We start from the raw sequence: 27,330 nt of genomic DNA, 5'->3' as shown, positions 1-27,330 counted from the left end.
ATGTAGTTTTGTTGCTTCTGGTGTGAGGCAGATAGTAAGTTACTTACATCCACATGAGTGCTTTCTGGTTGCATTTATGATTACCAGAATAGAATTACAAATACTCCACTATTACTTCCAGTCCTCAGCCAGATGTAAATCTGCTAAGTTAAACAAAGACTTAAAAACTTAAGATTCTTAAGATTTTTTCCTCATTACCTTTTTATTTTTCCTGACTGGTATATGAAAGACAAGAAGTGAGTACTGATTTAGTTCTTTAAATCGCATAAATGAGTGAGGGTGCACTGCTTCCTTCCATAAATTCTGAGTCAAGCACCCACTGTGACTTAGGATCAAGCACTGAAGTTCAGATCTCAGGTCTGAGTCACAATCCCTACAGAGTGTTCTCCAGGGAGAAAAAGCAGAGTCTCTGCTCCAGAAACATAGCTCAGAAATTCCAAAGACTTCTTAGCCTCCTTTGTCACCCCTGAAGAAACAAATGCTGGCAGCCCATTTTTCATTTCTGACATGAGATACCCCAAAAGATCATTTTTGAAAAGTGCTCTGCCTTTCCTTTCACATTACTTTTATTAGTGAGCCCAAAAGAGACAATTTGCCAAATTAGATGTTTTCATGAGTTCTTTTGTTGAGTAAGTGCAATAATCAACAAATAAGTTTCCTATTAAAATGTACTCCTGACACAGCTGAGAACAAAATGAAATTTTTTAAATTAAGAGTTGTTATATTTCAAAGACATTAAAGTCAACTTACTGTCGAAAACACACACCAAAATGACAAATTGACTGAAACTTTCACAATAATGGAAAATGTTTAATAAACTTAGAATGGTGGGCTTTTAAACTATAGTGTTATTTACAGCCATAATTCATCAACCACAAACACAATAATGTGTTTGCATGACATGCTACAACAGAAGCTTTATTCAGTTCATCAGAAAACATTGGCAAAATAAATTTCAGTTGCAAATTCACAGATACAAGCCTCAAAGTATAAAGTTGTATGTAACAAAAAAAATACAGATAATATTTATAACAATAACTTACAGATACTAACTAATGATAAACTACAATTTCACAAAGGATTGTAAACATTTTGCACACTTGTCAGTCCTTTCTTTTAGGCAAAGTGCTCTTTTGATGACAAATAAATTAACAGATACACACTAGAGTGAACTATTTCCAGACAATACAAAAAAAAAGTTTTGACTTGTTTTCTTCTTGTAAACATAAGTTTTACAAAAAATGAAAAATCAATAAAAGTGTCTTGCAGGCCAACTGTAGATACATACCTGGGCAGCAAAGTGATGTTGGAAATGCTTTGGGTGTTAAATAAAAAATTCACTAATCTTTTCAATGGTATTTTATACATAATAAATGACAAGTTTATATCCATAATCCTTTCTATCCCTGAAAACAGAAATTAGGTATGACTTATTGGCAGTTGTGTCATTGAATGGGGTAACAAGGGCTGGAGTCCAAGAGTTGTTGGTGAATGAGCTATAAAATAGAAAGAAATTTGTGGATCAGTTTTGCAGGGTGAGTAAAACTGATTTAAAAACAAAACAAATAAAAACAATCCAAGGCAATGTGCTTTAATGTGCTTTTATTACTTGTTATAGCTGAGGACACCAAGCTACATTCATTCCACTGACCTCAGCAGAAGAATGAACTTATTCAACATCATGAGTATATTATTAAATGGGAATCTAGGAATGGCTCACCCCTAAATCTTTATTTTGTGCCACAGCTTCTGCCACTTTACTGTCCTCCATCCATACCCCATTCACTGCACTTTACCCTGCCCCTAGAAAGACACATGAGCTTTGTCTGCAAATATGTATGTCGCTAGCTTTCATATGAAGGTGTCTGTAGATAGGATGACCTCCCAAATTCTCACTTATGAATGCTTAACTGCCTCTTCCCTACACATAGAGCAAAACACATTGGACTCAGGCAACGCAACAGTCATTCATGTGAGCACACCCAATGTTGGTACTAGCATTAAGTAAATGATTGCAATGATACAGGTTCTAGTTTTTTATTTAACCTAAAATGAAGATTCCCCCCCCAGCAAGGTCTACGTTGCTTCAAACACAAACTCCCTCTGAGAGCAAATAGGAAAGCTGGACAAAATTTTTAAATTTTGTCTGAAGGCATATGAAAGAGACCAAGGTAGTCAACTCCAAGAAGAGGAGAGAGACAAAATGAGGCTACTTTTCCCTAGGTTAGTGATGATTTTAAAATAAATGCATGAGAGGCTGAGATGTACAGCAGAGTTTTCAGGAGTTAGACTTTGGCAGGGTGGTGGAAAACAAATATAAAAGGTCAGGGAGTGCTGAAGAGATGCCATAGTTAAAAGTGACAGAAACAAAATAAACAACACAGGCTTTGTTCGGGAGCTTAACAGGCCAAATCTAAGTTGTGGCAACCCAGAAACACACCACACCCCTGAGGATGGATGCCTGATTGGATTAAATTCATCTTCCCCTAGCCTATTCCCTGCCAAAGGCAAAACTAAATCCTCTCTGGTGGAAGGTTATTACCCAGAACCTCAAATTATTTCTAGTCTTTCATGCCCAATATCTGAAGTACAATAAAAAAATAACAAGGCAAATGAGAATACATGGCTTGACTGGAAAGAAAGAGGAAAAAACAAAAACAGTAGAATAGACCCACAAAAAACCCAGGTATTAGAGTTATCATACATGGACATTTTCATAATGATAATTAATAAAACAATTTTATTAAGGAACAAAATGACAAAATAGATTATTTCAGCTTGGAAGTTGAAATTGTATAAAAGAATGGAATGTAAATTCTAAAACTGGAGTTAAAAGAACTAAAATTAACAACTCGATGGACGAGTTTTACATCATATGAGAGAGAGAGTGAGTGAATTAGTGAACTGAAAGGTTAGAAGGGAATATCTAAACTAAAGCATGGAAGGTCAAAAGGCTGGACAATAGGAAATTTTTTATAAGGGCAGAAACAACAAACCAGGTATTGAAGAAGCATCTCTAGTACTGTACATTATAGTAAAACTGAAAAGTGAACACAAAGAGAAATGCTGAGGAAAAAAAGACATTTGCTTTCAGAGATGCAAAAGTAAGACCAACGCTGACTTCACCATGAAGTGGTTTCAGGCTAATTAACTATCCATATTTTAAACAACAGAAACAATGGAAGTCAGAAAAAAATGTTATCATATCTTCAAAGTGATGAAAAAAGATAGCTGCCAACCTATATTTCCACATACGGATGAAATATCAGCGACAAGTGCATCCATCGGAACAAAGACTTATGAATAAACCTAACAGAAGATGTACAAGGTCACTAGACTATGCAAGAACATTTGAAGATGACCTTAACAAAAGCACAATGTTCATAATGTGAAAGACAGTTATTACCCAGTCTTTCCTACAATAGTTTTAGGAACTATTTAGGAACTACTTAGGATGGTAGTTTCCTACAATAGATTGTAGAAAATCTCAATTGTTCTCCTTTTTGACGGGTAGAAATTGACAGCTGGTAAAATTCAGGGTAAAGGATATGCAACAGACTTGAATAACAAGGAAATAGGAAGACTTATACTATTGAATATCAAGAACTTTAGGCCTAGCATAATTAAAACAACTAGGTATTAATATAATAAGTACACCAATAAAACTGACACATATGGACATTTGATTTATATCAAATATTGTGCTACAAAGCAGCTGGGAAATTAGTATTTTCAACAATATAACAATAGGTTTTATTTTTTATTTCACATCACATACGAAATTCAATCCCAGATGGACTGTAAACCTAAATGCCAAAAGTTTCTAGAAGATACTGCAGGAATATCATTATTGTTGAGTAAGGACAATTTCTTGAACAGTCACAGGTAAGCACTGCCCATGAAGGAAAAAACTGATGAAACAAACTACATTAAAATTAGAGCTGGCACTCAACAGAACATTCTCTTAACAGAGTAGGAAAAGGCAAGCCACTGAACAGGAGGAAGCATTTGAAACACATAAAATCTTAAAAAAAAACTTTATATGCTGAATATAGCAAGAATGAAAACCAATCAAGAAAAAAAAGCCAATAGATCAGTAGAAAAATCATATAAATAGGCTTTTTATAAAAAAAAGATATAAAGATGCCCAATGAAAAATGCTCCATTTCATCAGTCACTGAGGGAAAAGCAAATTAAAGTAATGAGATAGCACTACAGAACTATCAATTGGCTAAAATTGAGAAGTCACGCCACGTCCAGTGTTAGGATATAGAACACTTGAACTTGCATATGCTGCTGGTCCAAGTGAACACTGCTTCACTCACTATGGGAAACGGTTTGTCAGAATCAACTAAAATTTAAATATATGTGTAGCCTATGACCCTGTGTTCCATTCTTAGGTACATACCAAACAGAAGTGTGAATTAATGTGCACCAAAAGGCAATCACCATAAAGTCCACAGCAGCATTTCATAAAAGCCCAAACTGGAAGCAGCACGCATGTCTATCACCCGGAAAGTGGGTAAATTGTGGTGTACTCCTACAGTAGAATTCCATACAACAATGAAAACCAACAAATCTCCGATCCTTGCAACGATACAAATGAAACTCATAAACAATGTAGTTGAAAGAAGTACGACACACAAGAATACATTTCTGTGGGTTTCAATTTGCATAAAGCTCACAAAAAGGCGATACTGAAACATGATTTTAGAAGTCAAGACAATGTTACTTTAGAGGAAAAAGATAATGATTGGGAGGGGACATGAGAGAGGCTTTGGGTGCTAGTTATGGCCTACTACTTCATCTGGGTGGGATTTACATGGATATGTTCATTTTATTAATTTATCATGTGTATTTATTATGTGTGCACTTTACTATATGTATGTTTATTTCAATAAAAAAGTTTCTTTAACAAAACTAAGTCAACTCCAATCTAAAAATCTGAGTGTGAATATTTTCTCTGACCATAGGAAAATAAATTATTTAAATATTCATCAGGTGAAAAAACAAACAAAACATTTCTTTCCTAAGTAGAAATCAAGCACTAAGAGTCGTTATTTGTATTTTTGCTGTAAAGTGAGTGTTAAACTTGTCCCTCAAAATACAGTCACAGAAATAAGAATGTTTGGGTAGTTTTGCTCCCTACTAAACCTCGTACAATGTTTTTCAGCTGCGACTGATGTAATACTTCAAAAAGTGAATCTCATCAGTGGTCTAATACTAGAAGTTGTCCGTTATTGACTGCTTGGGAGACAGCTGTTAAATGTTAGGATACCTACCATCCATATAACTATGCAGCGCAGTTAACATCGTCCCATCTTGGGGCACGTAGGCAGAATAAGCCATTTCTTCTAACATGGGTGGAGACAGCCTGGAGGGCGGGACAGAAGAGACTGGGGCAGAGGAGGAGTGGTTAGGACTGACGTGTTTCTTGTGGCGCGCTCTACAATTCTGAAACCACACCTGAGGGAGAGAAGCAATGTAGCCATGTCACATATCAGCTCCTGAGCACATACAACTCAGTTTAAAAAGGGTGCAACCTCAGCTACTCTCCCCTACGAGCTCAGCGTAAGTCTAAGTAAGCTTTTGAAAAGGTCTGTAGACAGAAGAGAAATAATTTCATGCAAATACCAATGGTCATTTCCTTCACTCAAATAATAACTACTTGAAGATTTACTTAAAAACCAATTCTATACTAAATCAGCATCGTCTAAAATAAAAAAAGGAAGGGGCCTCGAGAACTCCAAAAAAGTTTCCTTGATTTTACTACTAGTGTTTGGGACAAAAAGAGAAACAGAAAGAGCCTTTTAAGCAGAACTTCAGAAAAAAATACACTACTAAATGTGTTCTTAGACACCTGCCGGACTTATTTCAAATCTCTTTTTCAAATGACTAAAATCCCTACTGAGAATGTAAAGCTTTCTACAAATACCTTGATTCAGTTATTCCAGGCACATTTTAACCTGCTGGCTTCGATTTGTCCAGGTGAATACATAGTCTGTTCCCTGGGAAGCATGTTAAAGTCAGGCTTATAATAAGCAAAAAACCCAGTAATATTTAAGAAGAATAAAATATGAACACTGGTGAAACAGCTCACAAAATGTGAAGCACTAACCACTGGCTTGTCCACTCTTCCCCAGGAATAAAGGGAGCAAATTCAGGGCAAGCAGAGTTTTACATCCAGGTCCGATAGGTATGATTACACTGCCCAGAATGCTTCCAGCAACAAACCTGCCTGTGTTTCAACTCCATACCATAAAATAAAACTCAACTGTAGAGTGTTACTCTGCTAAAATAATATAGCATTTACATGCCATCGTCCCAACAATTCCGTCATGAGAAGTGGAGGAATAAAAACTTTAAGGAAACTAAGATAAGAAAATTGGCGTTTCGGGCAAAAGGTCAAGGAAAGGCTGGGGGCATAAGTCTCTCTCTGCCCCAGGCTGGCAAAAGAGAATCGAGTCTAAACAATGTGGAAATGAAGGAAGCTGCAAAAATGTTTATATGAAAAATGTGGCTTCATTTCTAAGACACACCCTGCCGTCGGGATTCAAAAACAGAGCACTGGTAAAATATAAACTGAAAGGTTTAAAACTAACTAAATAAAAGTGGATAATGGCCCTGATTGGTGTGGCTCAGTGGATTGAGTACTGGCCTACAAACCAAAGGGCTGCCTGTTCAATTCCCAGTCAAGGCACGTGCTTGGGTTGCGGACCAGGTCCCCCCAGTAGGGGGCATGTGAGAGGCACAAGAGAGGCACTGATGTTTCTCTCCCTCTCTTTTTCCTTCCCTTTCCTTCTCTAAAAATAAATAAATACAAGCATTAAAAAATGAATAATGTGCAGCCCTGAGCAGGTGGCTGAAAGGAAGCACCAAGGAATGTTTCAGGAACAAGACTTAGGCACACATCAAAGAAAAGGAGGGGGAAGGCACAGCCTTCTCCCTCTTCGGGAATGTGGAGCACTAGACTCCTAGACACCTATATAGAGACCATGCCCAAAGTCTCCGGCCACAGCCCTCTCCACAGGCTCCGTATGCCACTACTGTCACCCACCCAGCCAAGAAGATGCACTCACACATCCTTCAACTGATGAAAGAAACCTGCCGCCACCTGCCTTTTCCTGAGCAGCAACTAGAAGACATACAGCCAGAGAACTGAGTACAACCTAACACCCGTAACACTGGGGTTCCCAGAGTTTCTTGAAAGTATCTTATGTGTCCAGTAGATTATATATAGGGTGGGACCTATGCAGTTGTTTTTAAAAAAGCCCAGAGTTTGGAAGTAAATATAAAGAAGGCATGACATAAACAGCGAAATAACTCCCTTAATGCTGATTCAGAAAGCTCCTTGGACAAATCAGACAGGCAATCAATCAGCAGAGAGAGGTTTGTAAACACAAAGTGTCATGTAATTTGTACAGTAAAGTATAGCTAAGGACACCAGACTTCAGAAAATAACTTCTGACATGAGGGCTCCCTAGCGTCAGAATTCAAACACAAGTCCTCTGACTCTCCTCACTGACAGAATTTCTTCCTTCTTCTTTGCAAACCTCTAACAAGAGTTAAAATTTCTTCTAAGCAATATACTTAAAATTTTTTGAGTTCCATATTGTAAACTATATAAGCTAAAAGCAGGCCATGTAGACATTCTGCAAAAAGAAAAGACTAATGCATAAAATTAATCTCTTTGGAAGTCCAAAAGTCAAATATAAAAACTTAGTGTATGAAAAGATGAAATTTTAAGTTACTGAGAAAGCAGAATACTGATTTAAGAAAGCTGGGTAGACCTGGCTGGGTAGGTTAGTTGATTAGAGTGTTGCCTTAATACACCAAGGTTGCAGGTTTGATCCCTGCTCAGGGCACATACAAGAATCAACCAATGAATGTATAAATAAGTGGAAGAACAAGAAAAAAATCAATAAATTAAACAAATAGAAAAATAAGAAATCTAGGTAATCATTTGGGAGGAAAAGTATAGAAAAACTCCTACCCAACATTAACCAATAGTCAATTCCAATAAAGTGGAGGTGTAAATAACTGAAACCATGTTAAAGAAAAAGGCCAAAGCTATGAGAAAACATACTGAAAAGTCTGAACATATAAAAATATAAACAGTTCCATATGGGGAAAAAATAAAATTGATAAAACTATAAAAATTAACATGGAAAATAGAAATCAGTAAAAGTAAGATGGTGAGAAAAGAAACAAATCAATAGAAAAGTGGACCAAAAAACAACTTATAAAATGACAAAATAAGCAAATTTGTTAAAGTTCCCTGATAATGAAAAAATATAAAAACAAGGCCATTTTCTGATTATCGAACCAGAAGGGATGTTAAAGAATGGCAGTACTTCGGACTCACAGGGTTGGGGAGGAGGAACTCTCATAAACAGCTCCTGGCAGAATAAACTGATAGAAACTTTCTGAAAGTGATTTCTGTGCTATCAGTTAAAGGCCCTAAAAATGCTTCATTTTTGACTCAACAATCCCACTTCTACATATCTATCCTATCAAAACAATGGAACGAGCACACAAGGTATGTGTACAATGTTGCTCACTGAAGCATTTATGTGATAAAAATCTGGAAAGAGACTAAATAAATTATTCTATGCTCAACAGGTGCAGCAATAAAAATGATGCAGCTCTTAATACGAAAAGGTATTCCCAGAATAGTGACTGAAAGAAAGAGCACTCTTTTACCCTTTATCTGTGGAGTACACAACTTACATAGTTGCCTATCTGAAAGGGTATGTGAATAGTGACTTTATCCAGGTGAAGAGTGTTGAAAGTAAATCATCCACTTTTATTTTATGATTTTAGTACAGTGACAATCTTACTAATGTTTAAGAAGATTCAGTAAGAAGACACAGAGAAGACTCGTCTCTGTGTGTCAGACCATTGTTTCTACCTAATCTTTGCATATAACCTCATTTGCATATTTGAATCAAGGTCTAATCATTAAAACTCTTTAACTTCTGTGAAGCATATGCTCAATGCTAGGAAGTAGGCTGGGCAAGTAGATCATGGTTACTACTTCTTCAAAAATACTGTGAAGAACTATACATTTAAATTATGTATACACATGTATTTATACAAATAATATACTGGGTGAGGAAAACATAGGTTTATACTTGTGAGTATGCCACCCTGTGTACACATATTTGCATGCTGATATTCCTTCCTCTGCTATCTTATCAAAAATATCTAAATTCAATCCTCGTGTATTTTTCCTTTTTATTGAATGCACTGGGGTGATGATACTGGTTAACAAAATTACACAGGTTTCAAGTGCACAATTCTACAACACATCATCTGTATACTGTATTGTGTGTTCACCACCCCAAGTCAAGTTTCCTTCCATCACATGTATTCCTTCTATACCCTCCTCCACCCCTCTCCACCTCCTTCAATCCTCACATATTAAAAGCCACCATCCAACAATAAATATATTCTCCAAGTTCTGGGGTGTGGAATCAAGTTGACTTGCTCATAGCACTGGAGACTGAAATACATGGATATTACACAAGAGATGTCTATCTGAGGTCCTTGCTTCTTCAGAGAATCAGAAAATGTCTCAGAAGACACAGTAGTCATGAATCTGACAGCTGCTACAGAGTCTCAGATTAGAAGGAAGCCTCAGCCCATTGTGTCTGAGTGACCTCAGCGAAGAAGGAAGCTTCACTTCCAGGCATAGGAAACTTTCTGCCTTCAATGGAAGACCATGACATTTTTGTAGGCTTTCCTACTGAGAAAGTTCTATGTCATGAGTGAAATCTATTTTCCTGCATTGCCTTGCAGAGACCAGATTCTGCTTGCATTAATTCCTTAATCTTTTGAGCTTTGAATGTTATTTAAAATTATTTTCTATTTCCCTGATCTCCCCAGATGAACCTGACAATCTTCATCCTCAGCTCACTCCTTCACCTTCCAAGATGCTCCTACCTCCAACTCACCCATTCACACCTGCTGTTCCTGATTCTCACTCCAACAGCACCTCTTACCCTGCTCTCTCCCTAAGATCCGTTCTTCACTCTTTCCTGTCCATAATCTTTTTGTAAAGGGTCTTATCCAGTTTTGTAGCATTAGGTCTTTTTGCCTGAGTTCTGTTCATTCTTGAAAATACTGTTTATTTGCTGATGGCACCATTATTGTGTAATTAGCAGAGAGAAATGGAAATCCATCTCCCTACAAGCTACAAAACTACTTTATTTTGATCTTACTGTTTCTGTTCATAGCACCATTTCCTTGAGTACTTTGACTTTCAATCTCAGAATCACTTTTGACTTCCCTCTGCTTCCCTGTTACAGTGTCTGGTCCTTTTCTTGGCTCTCTGGCCTCCAGCACCTGCCCTCACTGCACAGTCATAGAATGGTTCTCAAATCCCAGGCCACTACACCACTTAGGTTTTGTTTCGAAATTACTACTTTCCTGGACATCCGAACTACTCTGTCTAACTCCATCTATCCTCTCCCGACTCCGATTCTTCCCATGCACTGCCACCAAACTTTCCTTCCTAAAACTACATATCATGGCTTTCTCCTGCTCAGGAAAGAACTCTACCTTTCCAGGCCCCTCCAAGCTCAGCTCCAACAACTTCTGCTTCCGTAATCAGCAAACATAAATTTGCTCTTACTCAACCGTCCCTAGCTTTGTTCAGATTACTCTATCTAGACCTTTATACAAAAGCCGTCAACACCCCTTACATGCACACACACACACTCACACACATAATCACGGTGAAATAAAAAAAAATACTGACCTCAGAATCAGATCTAGCTTGGAACTGAAGTTGTCTTTTTTAGCCTGAGGATCTCAGGGTCACTCTGAATGAAGTAACTTGTACAATAAATCATTTAACAAATGATAGCCCAGGTCAAGCAGGCTAATTATCAGGGTTTTTTAAAAATTATTTAGAGTGTGAAGAAAACTATAATGACAAGCTAATGCTTTGACAAGTCTTCACAAAACAATGCACACTCATAAAGACCTAGAATAGAAATTTAGTATCTCTTAATTAATAGTTAAAATAATCACCTGTATCACACGCCTGCTCAAGCCTGTCCTTTCGGCCAGTTTCTGGAGGGTCTGTGCGTCTGGGTTGTTGTCCTGAGCAAACTGTGCTTGCATAACCTGTTGTTTAAAAAATGTGAGTAGTGAGTGGCTAAAAATAATAAATTTTCTGCATTTTGATGACTGGAGAGAAGACATGCAAGAAAACTGGATACCTGTATTTTATTACTTGAAGATCAATATGGGGAAATATGTATAAATGAAAAGAATGTATATTTTATAAATTTACATACAAGTTGCTATGTTAAGATCTTTTAAAAATCATGAGTTGCAATATAAAAAGCTTGTCTCTCAATTTTTCTTTCCTTCCATTCTTTCAACTTACAAACAAAATGCATAAATAGTATTAAGTCTATTTACTGTTTTTTCCCATTCTGTTAAAAAGTGCTAGCATTAGAAAACTTTTTAAAATACAAAAATCACATCACTACTATCTCCAGTCTCTACTGAGCTAAACAGATTTAAGGCCCCCACATTATTTTTAGTCTACAAATGGCACACAGGGCAATGAATGTATTCCACGGAATTGTAACCATTCCTTCATTAATTGTTTTGAGCACTTGCACTGTGCAGAGGAATGTCTGGGACCTTAAAAAGAGACACCCAGTAGCTCAGTGAAGGAGAGTTCCCTGGAATCTAACATCTATATATTAAAAAGTCCCCAGGTGATTCTGATGTGAACCTTCATATTGGAGCCACTGTGCTAAGTTCTATGAGACAGTAACCCATGAAAAACTGTCCCTGATTTCAACTTCCCAGGAGAAAGATACAGACATGCCAATAACACACAAGGTTAAGTGAGAGGCAGGAAGAGAGGGAGGGAGGACCAGAATACAAACACAAGCTAAGGTTTTTGGATTCTTTCAGAAAAGGTTAACCAGAGGTATCAAGTGAGATATTCGTATTTTATTAGTTAAAAGTCAGTCAATGAGGGAAGTGTTATAAAATATAAAGAGAGTATTATAAAGAATAAGAGAGAGAGTCTGGCATTCAACATGGTTTTGCATGTCCATGGGCATGGGGTGGAGGTGGTGCAACCAGCCCAACTAAAGACCTGCTCTGCTAGTCTGGACACCATGTGCAGCAGGCGACACTAATTCCATCCTCCGCTATGATCTGCCTGTGACACTGTCTTCTGCCACCGCACTACTCACAGCACAGCTAAAATCTCTCCGGCAAGTCTAGCTCTCCTTAGTGGAGAGTGAGTTTCCTGAGGGCAAAGGGAAAGTCTCGGTCTTCATGTCCCCCTTCTTGTCAATAGTGTTTGTGACATAATGAACTTGATGATGTGAAGAACATCTGAGGACAGTGTGGTGAAAAAACACCGAAGCTGTTCCAGGAAAACTTAAGAGGTTTACAAATTATATGTTTGTCAGATAAGTTCTCTCTGATGAGTGACTCTTCCAGGATAAGGTATTCCTGGCTTCCTGTCCAACTATGCCCACGCACTCTCTGTAAATAGCACACGTATTTTTGCTTTAAAAAGTGGGTAGAATCAACCTAAAAATTTATCATCTCACTTAGTTCACTTCATTCTTCCTTTCCTGCTTCACATGTGCTATTTCATAGGCAAATACGGTTGTATTTATAGAAGCCTGAGCATGGAAATTGCAAGGAGAAAAAACAATGAGAAGACTGTCTTTGCTTTTTAATTTTGAAGAAGAAAAGCACTTGCTTTCAGAACCACGAGTGATCATTTATAGGACAAAAACAGCATGCTTTTCACAAAGGTATTTCAAATTCACAAGTTTAATAATGAAACCAAATTACATTTGATAAGGCAGTTTTTCATCAAAAAATAAGGCAAAATTTGAATCATCACGGATGGTTTAGGATTGGACTGTGCTAAAGGAAAAGTAAGATGTACTTATCAATGTTTAGTCTCACACACAATAAAAACACTTCCCATTTTAACTCAGTTTTATTATTCTCCTGTCGCTAATGATGTCAAAACCCAACCTACTTCCGTTCTGAGCTCTTTTAAAATGGTCAAGGAGTAAGCCTCTAGAGACACACATCATTTTTAAGGCCAGAAATTCTGCCAGAAATGTCATGATTCTGCATAGTAGCAGCTGACTACCTCATCCTGAAAGTAGACTGAAGTATGTGCTAACCCTAGCACGTAATCATTAGGCAAATGCATCCAAATACAATAAGCAAACCATTAATATCAGCTGAAATTTCTTAAATATCATTTCTACAAGTGAGACAATATTTGAAATATTCGTGGCAACAGAAAGCAGTATTTTACATTGTAAGTAGTAATCTACTTTTTCTTGCCATTGTTGGTGTGTGGTTCAGTGGACTGAGTGCTGGCCTGTGAACTGAAAGTTTGCCAGTTCAATTCCCAGTCAGGGCACATGCCTGGGTCAAGGGCCAGGTCTCCAGTTGGGGGCTGGGGACATGAAGGAGGAAACCAAGCCTCTCACACATTGTTTCTCTCCCTCTCTTTCTCTCCCTTCCCCCCTCTCTAAAAATAAATAAATAAAATCTTTAAAGAAAGGGAAACTACTTTTTCTTCCATAGGTTTCTAAAGAAGAATTTTAAAAAAAATTATCTTGTTTATTCCTCTCATTTTAACTCTCCTGTTTAAAGCAGGTACTCCATGAATAGTCTTGACTTACTGATCATCACCCTATTTTATTATTTTATTGAAGGTAGGACAATTTGAAAATGAGGATACATCACTTGATTTATTAAAGCTTCTGGCAAAATATAATTATTCAAGTTTTTAAAAAATCTACAGCTATCCCAGATTCCCAAATTATAAAGAACCACTTGAGGACAAGGCTCGTGTCTCATTTGTTCCAGTCAACTCGTACTAATAAGTATTGAATAAGTGAGAACATGCTTTGAAAACATCATTTCCGCTTTCATTTTTCAAAACTTATGATTGTAAGTTTTTTAAAAAACATGATTCACAGCACATTTTCATTTCATGAAGCATGGTGAAATAAATAGTTTGTGCACATTTGCAGTTAAAACTATAAGGCTATTTGCAGGATTCAGAATCTCACTCTTGTTCTAGCTGTTGCTACTACCATCACGTGGAGTGTTGTTAGGCCCAGAGACGCCACACAAAAAGAGAAGACCAGGCGTGTGGAGAGAAGGTCCAAATCTCTTCTCTCGCATTGCTTTGGCCCTCTACCCTGAGGGAAGTCCCTGCACCTCTGCGTGAGGTGGCCTACATCAAGGAATTGTTGTAAAGGTTAAAAGAGATAATGTAGAGAAAATTCCTATCATATGACTTGGCACACGAAGTCCACCACAAATATGATTCCCTTTTTATTAATTAGTATTTATCTTCATATATGAGATTGTCTATGTACCTAATGTGACTTCGAATTTTCATAATTATAATTTTAATAATAAATTCCTACATCAAATCAGTTTTATAATTAAAACCATAGCCAGCCCTTATGAGAATGGCCTATTTAAAAAACAGTAAATGATCCTGGCTGGGTAGCTCAGTTGACTGGAGCATCATCCTGATCCACCAAGTTTGCTGGTTTGATCCCCAGTCAGGGCACATACAAGAATCAATCAAGAAACAACCAATGAGTGCATCAGTAAGTGGAACAACAGATTGATGTGTGTGTGTGTGTGTCTCTCTCTCTTTCCCCTCTCTCTAAAAACCAATAAATAAAAATTTAAAAAACAATATTTTTTTAAATTAAAGATTCTATGTTTATACAGTCCTTTACTTATTCTCACACATCTTTTAGGTATTGGGCATTTTCTGCCAGGTCTCTTACAGGTACTCATATCTTCTAATTTAGGGCTTTATATAATCTGCTATAAAGTACCCAGAAAATTGGGGCTCGAACAGAGATATTTCTTTCCAATGCCTTAGCTTTCATTTATTACTTATTGACCATTTATTCCATGACTAAGTTAAGAAATTTAAAATACTCACTTGAAAAATCTTCAGAACAGCTTTAGGTTTTAATTCTAAATTGCCTTCCAATACTGTTAAGTTAGGTTGGAATATTTGTGTCCCATCAAGATTTCTTTCTTAATCATTCTCAAAATAAAAATTCTTATCTTGAAACAGTTGTATTCATCATAAATACTGGCAGGTCTTAGAATATTGTATGTGATTTTTCAAAAATTACTTGCACTTATTTGTTAACATGGTATAAATGTCCTTTTAAAGTCTGAGCTAAGATGGCTACAATGTATAGAGCACCCAGCAGTGGATGGCAGGTGCTCAATAAATATCACTTTAGCTTAATATAAAATACCTCAGCCACATTAATCTTTTAGAAAACATGACTTTATCTTTTGAAAAAAATGCCAAAAAGAACCATTACATGTGTAGATTTTAATATAATGCAAGGAGTAATTATATAATAATGTTTTTGACAATTACATAAATCAAACCCATGACAATTATATTTAGGGCAGCTAAACTGAAAATAATCCCTCCCTTTTCAGGGGACATAATCAACCTTCTCAGAAAATGAATAATCTTGTCCATTGAAAGACTCATTGCAGCTTTTTAAAAAGATTCACAGATTAGTGGCTCATAGACCCACACCCACACTGTATGACTCTCTTTGTTGAGTCCCCAAATATTTTGTCTTCTGTCACAATTATATGTAGTAACATCAATGCCAGGATTAAAGTGATCTTATCAGGAAGTCAGGAAAGACAAACATTTTGGTTCCACTTTGATACCAATGCCAACAGAACCCAGAAAACAAAGTCTGAATGACTGGTTTGTACATATAACTCTGGGAATATTGATCAATATTTTAGGGCAAAAAGTATTAGTTCATACATTCACCAAGGTATTTTTCAGAAAAAGCACAGGTTAGCCTTTTTGAAAACATAAAAATCATTTTAGACAACATAGAGATTGATTGTTTGGTTGGTTGGTTGGTTGGTTGGTTGATTTTGGTAGGTAGGGGCTTCAAAAATTATAAATTCAGTGTCATGTCTACCTGGAGCTGATCTGCTGTAAAGCTGGTCCGGGCCCTTTTTGCTGGTTTTGGATGATTAACGTCTTGCTCTGTGAGGAGGGCGCCTTCAACACTAATCCCATTACCTATATTTAAAAAACACACCACACATGTTTGTAACACAGATGGGCCTACCAGTCATACAATAACAGGCTTCTTGCATCTTTTGGCTGGGAGTGAAATTGTATACATCTTCTAGATTGCCAAACCCCTTGAGTCAAGTTTTTAAACACACTAGAAAATACTGCAGAAATAATCTTCCATTTGTAGGTTTGAATACTTAGTAACAAGTACAGAAAGTTGTAAGTGCACATCTAAGCCTCATCCTTAGGAAGGCTAAGACAGGGAAATGACTGGTACCAAAAGCAAAACCAGATCCTAAATGCAAGGCTGTTGACTAAAAACATGGCACACTGCTAATACACACAGCATGGCCTTCCCTGCAAATAAACAGATGGACACCATCACAAACAGTCAAGTGCTTAATGAGCTTTACCACAATTACACTGCACAAAATAATGCATTCAAATGACCTGAAGGAAAAATTGTTTTTATTCCTGTATTCACTGTTCCAAAAGACTCAAAAGTATTTTAAGTATATATTTACCATTTTCCACTTCTCTTTTTAAATTATCCAGCATGCAATCATAATGTACTCGGCACAGGACTTTCTCTTCCACCAAAGCAAACTCCTCTCCTGTGGAAAGTTGCCTTTTGCAAGAAAAGCAGGCAAAGCATGCCAAGTGATAGACATTGCCCTTGGCCCTCCGGACCCAGTCAGTAGAATGGATGTGCCTCCCACAACGAGAGCAGCGGGTTCCATACCTTCTGCATAAATAGAAGGAAGGGAGGTAAGAATTTGAGCGCTTGGTGAAATATTCATCAGTTCCAGATTAAACTAATGCATTACATTACTCACTGGACTGAGCTAAGTATTTAAATCTTTTGAAAATAAAACAGGAATCAATTATTTTTCTAAAAGTCAGTATGGTGAGCAATCAAGATAAGATATGGCCATAATTCAAACCAATTTATAAATCAGAAACTTCTCATTGTTACTTTAAACAAAGATTGGATTCTTTCCTTTTACAGTAAATGAAATGTTTCAGTATCTCTCTTGTCACGAATATCAGTGCATTTCAAATTACCCAAGACAAAAGATACAACACAAACACACGCACACTACAGACTGAAACCTAAAAGCTCAAAAGCATACCACTGAAGTTGTAAACGACTTCTTAAAACCAAGCTAAGTAGAAAATGCTTTACATGTCTTTTTAAAAGTTAAAACATTTAAACATTTGAAACTGATATTATCAAAGAACCAGAAAAACAGAGCTTGTTCACACTGGGAAGAAGGAAAGGAAGAAAAACTCCAATATGTCCTTAGGTGAATAAACTGTTGCATTGCTAACCACAGAAGAGGGGTCATACTACCTAAAAGTTCTGAACACACATCTGAACATTAAATGCAGATTAATCACAACAAAATGCCATATACAAATATATCTTTTCTCTCTCAGTCCAAGTGACTGGGCACTCTTTGTCATGTGCTCTTTCAAAATCTTTATCATGGCTCGGCATGTACACGTCAGTCTGGGGACGTGTGTCTATCTATTCATGAATATTTCTTTAGAGGTATTACCATTTTAAAAAATAATTCTGAAAAAAATCTAAAAATATTTCAGAACATGATCAAATATGGAGTATAAACATGTCCTGAGGAACTAGACCTTCAACAAGCCTCTGAAACAAAATCTTACAAGTCTTTGGATTACCTAAAAAATTAAGTTTAATATATCCTAAGTAAAACACAAGGCACATTGCTACTATTTTTGAGGAAATGAAGAGTGTATCTGATGAGAAATATAAGTTTTTGGTAATTATAAAATTCTTGACTTCATAAAATAAAGGACTCCGGATTTCATGAAGTGTTTTAAATTACCTAGCAATTTATTCAAATCAATCATTAAACTCCCTGAAATCAGCTTTTGAAATTGAGTATAAACAACATAATTAGTATTATAAACTTCATTATATAATATTAACTTCCCAATTTCACAATGAACATTCTTCTTTATTTGGAAATGCACATAAGAAAAAATATGGCAATTTTTAAAAGTCAGGCTTTCAAATGACTTTCGATTTCAATATCTAGATAGCTATCCATTAAGAATTGAACTATACTAGAAAAACTGCACATTTAAATAATTACAAAGAGATCACACAGAAAATGTTGCATTTAATATCTTAGGCAAATATAATTTGACAAACTAAAGGTCAAAGAACAGGCAAAGAAACAGGATTTTTAGGCAGACTAATTAGATTTGGTGTATTTCTCATAATGCAATAGTCAATTCTGATTGGGTTTATCAGTTGCAATCTGCAGGCATTTCATAGGTGTGTAACTAGGGATCGCTCTACAGTAAATGGGTAAAAGCTTAAACAGAACTTGGACTTCCCCCCTCCATAGTTATTTCCTCTTACCCTTCCCCCAAACAAGGGGCTTTGTCACAGGAAGTCATCTTATATCCCATACTTTATACCTATGCAGAGCAAAGGTGTGTCCCTGTTTTTAAGACCTAGAGCTTTCATTTGCTAAAGTGGGAATAATTATTTTAAATGAGTTTTGTATACTGTTGTAAAACACATAAGCACGCTTATTTTATTTGGTTTAACACATATATACCTCAAAAATATGAAGCATTCTTATTTTGAAATATGTAAAAAGATCTGGGCTTCCATAAATAAAACTGGAAAAGGAAGCCTATTTACAAAACTCTCTTTGTGTAATAATTTCTTGGAATATCGACTGACTGAAACAAAAAGTCACAATGTACCTGAAATAATCAAGTTTGCAGAAAATGTCTTTGTCTTTGATGTAACAGCTGGTGTGCCTTCCCAGGGAGGTTCTGCAGACACTGCAGGAGAGGCACCGGACGTGCCAGCACAGGTCATTCACCTGCGAGGGAAAGGGGGCAGGATGAGAAACCATTCTGAGACTTAAGAGGATATCCACTGGTTTTGTGTGTTAGGCGATTTAAAAAGTTGGCCCCTTACTATTTTACTACACACTCTGAATGCTTCCATCTAAAAGGTGCCATTTACATAAATATGTGTGTAGATCTATTCTCTTAGACCAAACCAGAAAAATGACAATAACATATTGTACATTTTGTGTTAAAATGTTTTTTTTAAATTTCTTTGAAGACGTCATTTTAAAAAAATGGAACTTCTATGAACACAGCAAAAATTGTTGTTGAACACTTCGAAGTCCTATATATTGGTTTATCTTTTCTTTTACGAAGTTCTTCCCACCATGAAACATGTTGTTAGCTAAAGAAGTGAAACCCCGTAACTTCACAATCTAATTTTTGGCCAAATTATTATAAATTGTACACCACTTAAAATGAGAGAGAAAGACAGTGAAAATGAAGTTTTTAAAGATCCTTATGTTGTAAAGAAGCCAGACAATCCATTTTGCTTACAAAAGATAAATGTTAAGGTAGATTTAAATGTCGATGTGGCAGAAGCCCCAGCTCCTTTCCAAACTGAGTAATGGGATCAAGGGCTGAAGTATTGCTAACCTTACTTAATGATTTGGCTACTGGAGAAAAAAATAAATCTAATTATAAGTAGTTCTAAAAAGGCACCCAAGCACTGTGGCTTGTCATTTATACTTCAAGAAATGAGGCAGAAAATGGTGCTTTAATACAGCACAGCACTTTGTATTTCCTAAGTAGGACTATGAAATATCATCAGTTCAGGGAACACATCATAATTACCCTCACCTTAAACAGTTGCCATCACAGTATAAGCCTTCAAAAATAGATGTGGAGTGGACTGAACCTGCCTGGAATGCAGGCTCCTGAAGTTTGCTCTCACTACACTGACTGGAGAACGAGGTTTATGCTTAGTTAAATTTCATGTAAGAGAACAGCAGAGACATTTGAAATTGACATTATACAAAAACAAAAGTTACACACTAAAAATGGATCTAAATGCCTAAAATGAGAATTAAATGATTTGGAAACATGGTAAATTGTGAAATATGCCCTTTGCTACATTAGTTTATAATAAAGATCAACTGTTCAAAAATTCTATCAGATTAGCACTACTGTTCATGAAAGATAAAAGGTACTTCGAAGCTGGAAAAAAAGTTTCACTGGCTTCCGATCACAGTTATGTACCTCTTTTGGTAAAATTTAAAAAGAAATTGCTCTTGTTACAAAAAATGTACATGTTTACTCTACAAGAAAACAAGTAAAATAGCAAAGAATAAAAAATATTAACAATGGTGAATACTGTCCTGAAAATAGATATATTTACCTTCTATTTTTTTCTACAAATGACTCCAGTGAAGTTAAAATTAGAAGTAGGGCCTTCTGATGCATTTCCATCTTATCTAGCCCGTTTTTATTTTATTTTTTGGAAGCAAAGGTAGATTCAGGCTTCAGGGCAGAGTTACACGACCACCCCTGGAACCCTCTGAAGCCAGATCTAAGAGCCTGATTTTTCACATTTCCTCAAAGTTCACTAGAAACAAACAAACCGATACACAACAACAACAATAAAAATCCTCTTTCACCTTTCATTTCCTCTCCAGGGAGGAAACTAAGGTGAAGAGAGAAAATTCTGAAGCATTACAGCCGTCCCTGATGGCTGATGCTGACTCAGTCTGTACAAGTGTATGTATGCAAGGGCAGAAAACCACCCAAACTCTAGGGCACTGGAGTACTGGGTGGAGCAATAGATATACATCTACCTCATCTTGTGCTTTTTGGTTCTAACTCCATTTTAATTGCCTCACGATATGGTGTTTTTCTATATTAAAAATTATAGCCTCAAATACTGTACTAGGTCTAACTTTTTTTCTTTTTTCTTTTTTCTTTTTTTTTTTTTTTTTACCAGTGATGTGAGTTCAAACTTATCTGGATGAATAAGGAATTAAAATGGAAAAAGTTAAGAATTTAGAATTTTTATATAATCATATAGCAATAAACTTTTGTTGAAGCTAACATACTAATATGGATAAGAAAGTAGAATATGACTAAAGTAGAGGACTCCCTGGGAGGACTCCAGCCCTGTTACTAAGGACAGGTCAGATAACTTGGATATTCCATGTCATACAAACATGTAACAATATACAAACATTTTAACATATACAAAATGAATACTAGAAACTACTTTATTTCAGAGGGTGTGTTAAAAGTCATTGTACAGTAAAGTTTTTTTATATCCTCTCTGCTATGAAGTGTTAAAAGTCTTCCTAGATCCCTTCAGAAACATTCTTAAACAGTATGCTAATTACTGAGAGGAAGTGTTGAAAATGAGCTACTTTTGATCCAAAAGATGATTTTCAAATATTTTTAAAAGCCCAGGTCTAGAAGCATTGAAAGGAGATTCTTAGAATTTAGATTTGAAGAGAAAGCCAGTTAATCTGTCAACTTTAAGAATTACTAGTCAATAAAGATTAACTCAAGTCATTTTTAATGTTTTTACCAAAACATCTTTTGGTGCTTTATCTGGGTTTTATCTATAGGGTATCATTTCCACTTTACAGATGAAGCAGCTTTGTACATTGAGGTGGACATTTGAAGAACCCCACCAACCTGCTCTTCAAACTCATACACTCCCTAATTAATTCTTTTGAAAACTGGAATGGGTGGGGGGGTTAGTGGAGAGGAAAGAGAAAGTGAACTGGTTTGCTACTAATTCAGTGTAGGAGAGATCATTAGTTTAAATAGTGGTTTTAAAGAGGTATTGAAGTTGAAAACCCAGAGCGTTAGGATTAAGACACAGGGGACCATGCGCCTGCAGGCAATGACATGAAGAACGGTGGCCTGCCAGAACTTAGACTCCAGAACTCCCCCACACTGTTTTAAGACGAGTAAAACAAATAAATTAAGACAGACAATCTACTCTCACGCCTCCACTGGAAGCACTTCTTACCAGGCTTTTTTCTTATCTTCATAAACTCACATCAATTTCCATTTCCCCCCAAGCACCGGAGATAATATTAAAAAAAAAAAAAAGCAATGGATGGCCTTGAAGTATTAAACCTTAATGAGAGGAGCAAAATACTGAAATGATTTGTATTTAAATGTTCCTAGGGACTTTTCCTTTGTAAATAAACACAAGACTGTGTTAACATTCTGTCCAAAAAGAGCCGTTGCAGCACTTAGAGTGGTCCTCACCCAAAAGAGACTCTGCAAAGGGGAATCGGTCCGCATACACCGACCTGGGACTCTCCAAAGCAGGCCCGGCGCGCGGGCGTTATGGGGGGTGGGGAGACGCTACCTAAGCCGGGGCTCAGTGAAAAGAATCAGGCAGGACGGCGTTTCAGAGCCGGCAGAAGGGGTTCTCCACTCCCGCTCCTCCTCCACGAGTCGGGGGCTGACCCCAGTGCACCCACCCGGGGCATCGGCACTTCCAGACCGTGACCTGTCCCCCAAAAGCTGTTTTGCAAAAATTCGGGGGACTGTAGGATTTCTTCCCTTGCCCTTCCCACCGCAGGCGTTGCCCTTGATTGGTCTGTTTTGCCTTGAAAAGTCTACAACCTCAAGCGAGAACTTGAGTGGAAAAGAGGGGGAAAGAAACTTTTCTTTTCCCGGCGACCCCAGGGGCCCAGCGGCTGCTCCCTACCTTGAGAAGGTACTTGTCCACTATCTCCAGGCCGCAGCTGTTGCACACACACTTGCCAGGGGGACAGACGGAGCCCGAGGCCATGGACCGGGGCGAGGACGACGGGGACAGCGGCGCGGAGGAGGAGCACGAGTCCTCGTCCCCCGCTCCCTCGGGGCTCACCTGCGGGAAGCCAAAGGCGAGGTCGCGGCGGCTCCCGCTCCCTCCCGCTCCCGCCCCGCGGATTCCGGGGCGCCCCCACCGACTCCGCGCCCTTTCTCTCGCAGCCAGCACCCCTTCCCGCCCAGTTCGTGGGGTCTCTCTCCTCGCGGTCACCCAGAGTCCAGAGTCCGCGCTCCGGGCGCCACCCACTGGGCCGCGACCCCCGACCTCCAGGACCCGGGACGCCCCGAACCCTGCCCAGCGCGCCCGGCCGGCCGAGCCCCGCAGGCCGCCCCGCCCCAACCCTCTCCCCACCCGCCCCGCGAGAGCCAGCGGGGCCGCGACGGAGCACGGGGCGGCCGCCCACGCGCGGCCGGTCGCGGCCGCCCCCGGTAGCTCCCCACTTACCAGTCCCTCTTCCCCGGCGCCTTTCCGAGTCCTCCCGGCCGCCAGGGCAGCAGTCCGCCCGCACTCTTCCGACATGAGCCCCAGGCACTGCGGGGTGGAGTGGGGGAGAAACAGACGAGAAGTCCGGACCCGCACACGCGGCCCGGAGCCTCGGCTTTCCCGCAGGCCGGGCGGGCTAATGAAGGCCCCGGCGCGCAGGCCGCGCGTGCGGCCGTCAGGGCTCCTCGGCCCGGCGTCGCGACCCGGGCCGGCCACCCGCGCGCCCAGGGCTCGCCCGGCGCGGCGCGGCGCGGAGCTCTCGGGGCTCCGGCGCCCCAGCTCTCACCGGAGGACGTCGGCTCCCCGCCCCCCTGCCGGGGATAACAAGTTAATAACAATCTTCCCGGCACAAAGCATTTTCTTTCCAGACGTCAATCACGGCGGTGCGGGGATCGCGGGGCTAAAGGGGGTGCGCGAGGGGGAAGGGGCAGGGTGGGAGAGAAGAAAAGAGGGTTGAGGAGGGGATGGGGAAAGAAACTTGATTTCTTTAATAACCTCAATTAAAAGAGCAAGACATTTTTAAGGGGGCTTTTTGAATTGGATAGCCCGAAAGGTGAAGAGGTTTAATAGGATACTTGAAAGCTAATTACGGCGGGATAAATCCCGCCTGGTGCTTGTTCCGATGACAATTTGAATGAAAATGCTTCAGATTAAATCGAGCCAGCAGCTCTTTCGTAAACTTGCAGCAATTAGAGCTGCGAGTGATTTACACTCGTTTCTTTAAGGTGTAAATTGCCACTTATTGCTCAGTAAGTCAACATTTGAGCTACTAAAGGATTATTTTTAACCAGCGCAAAAAGCGTACGGAATAATGGAAAATATCCAGCTGAATTTAATTTGTGCCATTAAAAAAAAATCTCACCCAACCTCGGTCAAAATGTTTTAAAGCAACAACGCACATTACTCAAGTGTTTGCAAGCCTTCGCTGGAGTTTTGTTGTTAAACGAAAACGCAGCCTCTCTGGGCGTTTTCTGCCTTCTTTTACAAAACCTCCGGCCGCGGTGCCAGGCGGGATGCTGGCGGGCGGGATGCTGGAGGGGGCGCTCCCGCGGCCCCCGCCGTCCCTCCCGCCGGCAGCCCCGGGCGGGATTCGCTGAACCGCCGCAGCGCCCGGGCCTCAGCGCGGACCCGCAGGGACGCTCCCTGCGCGGGACCCCGCGCAGCCGCGGGGGCCGAGTCCTCGCCAACGCGGGGTTTGGGCAGAAAAGCCCTGTGCTCGCCGGGTGTTCCTCGCCAGCGTCGGAGCAAAGTCAAAGTCAGCGGGACCCGATGTGGGGCACGCACAGGCTGCAGCTGATGTTCTAACTGGAAACGAGAGGCTCTCCTGGGTCCTTATTCGGGAGTGAGATGAGAGCCGGCCAGTTTTCCCCACTCCCTCAACCCACGGGTGACTCGTACCCCGGGGTTTGCTTCTTTTGGAATTTTAAGTAAAATAGCGCTCGGGGCCGCCCTGGGACGCCCGAAGGCCTTCGCGACGCTACGCGTCTTTCCGTTTTCGCTCTGGGCCCGCCCGCCCCGCAGCCGGAGGCCCGCCCGCGCCCGCGGGTGGAAGCAGCCGCGCCTCCGCCGGGTCCCCCCGACAGCCCTCCCGCCCTCCCGCCCCTCTGCCTCTCTCCGCAACCGCCACGATCGCCTCGGCAAATAGAACAAAAACACGACTCACATGGACCCGAGAGCGCCTTAGGCTCGAGGCTTCGGCTCCCAAATTACAGTCTCCAAATCCATGCCTCAGGTTAAGTGAGCTTGTGGGGAGGGAGGCAATGATTACCGACTAACGCTACTACGTAACAAAAAAAAAAAAAAAAAAGCCAGGTCTGAAGATGAGGCAGTTACAGGTAATTTCTGAACCTCGTTTAGGAGCCCCAACAGCTTGCGTTTACAGGCAACTGCGATTCAGCGGGTCCGGCCCGGCGCCGGCTCGCTCACCTTCTCGGGGGGAACTGCCAGCTGCGGCACGTCCTTTTCTTCTCGTTTACGCGCCAACATCTGATCGCTTTTCCAATACATGGCACTGCTGGGGCTGCTTATCTCATACCGGCTCCAGAGGGTCAGAGGCTGTCCGCGCCCGCCGGCCCCCCACCCCCTCCCCGGCGCTCGAATAAAAGCGGACGCCGAGCAGGGGAAGAACGCGGCGAGTCACTCTCCGTCCGGGGAGGCCGCTGTGGCCGCGGCCGTTCTCGGGTGGACTCTTCTTAAGATTTCCCGCCCACCCCCCAACTTCGCTGAGGTCTATCCCTCCAGGAAAAGAAAAGGAAAAAAAAAAAAAGTTTGTTTTCCAGAGGGTGGAACCTCGCAGAAAGGGAGGGAAGTGTATGGGGGGCGGGGGGGCGGGAGTCTTTTCCTGGAGGAATAGTCTCACCTCCTTCAAGAAAACCCGCCTTCTCTACCTGTTAAGATCTTTATCAGGACTAGCCAACTTACTCCGGATTCAGTATTAAAGAAAAAAAAAAAAAAAAAACCACTGGGAGAGGCCCTGTTAACTTTTGACTTGGAAAAAAAAATTGCTCTCTGCATTTGCCGTGGCTTTTTAATTCTCGCTTCCCAACCAAAACCTAAACAAAGATTCAGGTTACATCTCGCTTCGCAGCAAGCCGAAGGGGAGGCCGCGGTCTGGACGACTCGGACTTTCTAGTCATTCCCCCCAAACGCGTGGCTCTGCGGGCGGGCGGAGCAGCGCGGACGCGCCGGGGCAGCCGGGGGCGAACTGATCTAGCGGAGGGCGCTCCCTTTGCAAAGTTTTCTCATTGAAACAGGGAACATTTGGGCAGCGCAAAAGCTAATGAGTACGAATAGACTTGAAACCAAGGCGACAAGGCAAAGAGTATTGCTCTTTCATCTTGACCTAGACAAAAATTTAAGCCCTCATGCGGTCAGGTTCTGCCTCAATTTTTGGCTGAGGGTTTGTGGAGGGAGGGGTTGGTCTCCAGAATACCTTAATTATGATTAGGATTGGAGGATGTGTTGGTCTAGATGGCTTCTTTATAGTATAACTTTTACTTCTTCACTAAGTGTACGAAGGAGAATTTGATGATACTATTTAACAATAATTTTTATTTCCAGTTTTCCCTTTATAAGAAACAAAGCAAAGCGAACTTGGGGACCATAAGTAATACAAGAATACTTAGTCTGTTTCCAAAAGGCCTTTCACAAAATCATGCGATGTTGCTCCAATTAGACGGATATACCGTATATACACACATCTCCTAGCTGTGCCTGGTCTTTGTGGAAGAGAGCGATGGACGTGTACTCTCTTCCAAACCGTCGGCAGCGGGCGAGAGGAGGGGCAGGGAGCAGGGATTCAGACTTCCCCGCGAAGTGAGCCGATCTAACCGAAGATTGCGAATCTACTTTTTCCCAGATTACACTTTTCTCTTAAACGAGGGTCCTTAGAGTATTTTCCTATCGCCATTGTTTTCTTTTTTGCTCAGTTCTCACTCGTTAATATTAGCCACCCCCCGCGGGTCCTCTCTGGGAAATCTTGCTCAAATTTGGCAGGTAGGGGGAGGGGAGCGCTATGCTTAATAGGTGCCCTCTTACAGAAATGAGGGCTTGGGATGGACTGAGTTCTCGAAAAGCTAACCTGTGCGTGGAGAACAGAAAGCTTTGTTTTTTTCATCAAGTGCAAAAATCAGTGTTCTGGGGCAAAATCGACATAATGCATTTTCCATAAAATAGCATCGGTCTTGGGACGGCTCTTGCGAATGGAAAGACGGTCGTGCAGAACGTCGTTGGCTCTGTCCGGCCGTGCATCCGGCAGGATTGAAAGTGGAATTAAAGAGCCAGTTGGGAGACTTAGTTACCGTTTCTATTGGTTAGGGTCTTCAAAATGAACCTGGGGTACCGCTTGGCTACTATGGGGAGAATTAATCGCAAGGGTCATTTGGAGATAGAGAACGCTGGAGCTGTTTCGGGAAGTGGGGCGGGGGCGCGGGTGTTTATGCGGTCTTTCCACCCACCCTCGCCTAATCAGGCGGCTCTCAATCAGGTTTTCAAAATACTAATCTTGATCTAAGAGCTCCTATCAGTGCATAAGTGGAGGCAATGATTCGTTTTTAGAGGC

At 40.2% G+C, this 27,330-nt stretch overlaps 1 protein-coding gene across 1 annotated transcript; it reads right to left on the bottom strand.

Annotated features, from left to right (window-relative positions):
- Positions 1-1,137: 1,137 nt before the first annotated feature.
- On the bottom strand, positions 1,138-25,283 carry LHX8 (LIM homeobox 8). Its single transcript, XM_037132825.2, has 9 exons — positions 25,197-25,283; positions 23,232-23,318; positions 22,683-22,844; positions 18,878-18,999; positions 16,645-16,865; positions 16,020-16,123; positions 11,038-11,133; positions 5,283-5,466; positions 1,138-1,496 (listed from the first exon to the last, which is right to left on the bottom strand). The coding sequence occupies exons 1-9, from the start codon at positions 25,275-25,277 to the stop codon at positions 1,420-1,422; spliced, it is 1,134 nt and encodes a 377-aa protein (XP_036988720.1). The 5' UTR covers positions 25,278-25,283; the 3' UTR covers positions 1,138-1,419.
- Between the last annotated feature and the right edge of the window lie 2,047 nt (positions 25,284-27,330).

Source organism: Artibeus jamaicensis, unplaced genomic scaffold (genome assembly GCF_021234435.1).
Source record: "Artibeus jamaicensis isolate MK-2021 breed Jamaican fruit bat unplaced genomic scaffold, CSHL_Jam_final scaffold_1019, whole genome shotgun sequence".
NCBI lineage: Eukaryota > Metazoa > Chordata > Mammalia > Chiroptera > Phyllostomidae > Artibeus > Artibeus jamaicensis.
The sequence above is the reverse complement of the archived record's forward strand: the minus strand, read 5'-3'. Positions and strand labels throughout refer to the sequence as shown.

What these genes read in the sequence shown, in the direction of transcription:
- LHX8 (XM_037132825.2), bottom strand. Translation starts at nt 25,277, where the DNA reads ATGTATTGGAAAAGCGATCAGATGTTGGCGCGTAAACGAGAAGAAAAG. An exon ending in TGGACAAGTACCTTCTCAAG is followed by an intron (nt 19,000 to 22,682) that starts GTAGGGAGCAGC and finishes TTTCCCTCGCAG; the next exon opens with GTGAATGACCTGTGCTGGCA. An exon ending in TGCAAACTTGATTATTTCAG is followed by an intron (nt 16,866 to 18,877) that starts GTACATTGTGAC and finishes CTATTTATGCAG; the next exon opens with AAGGTATGGAACCCGCTGCT.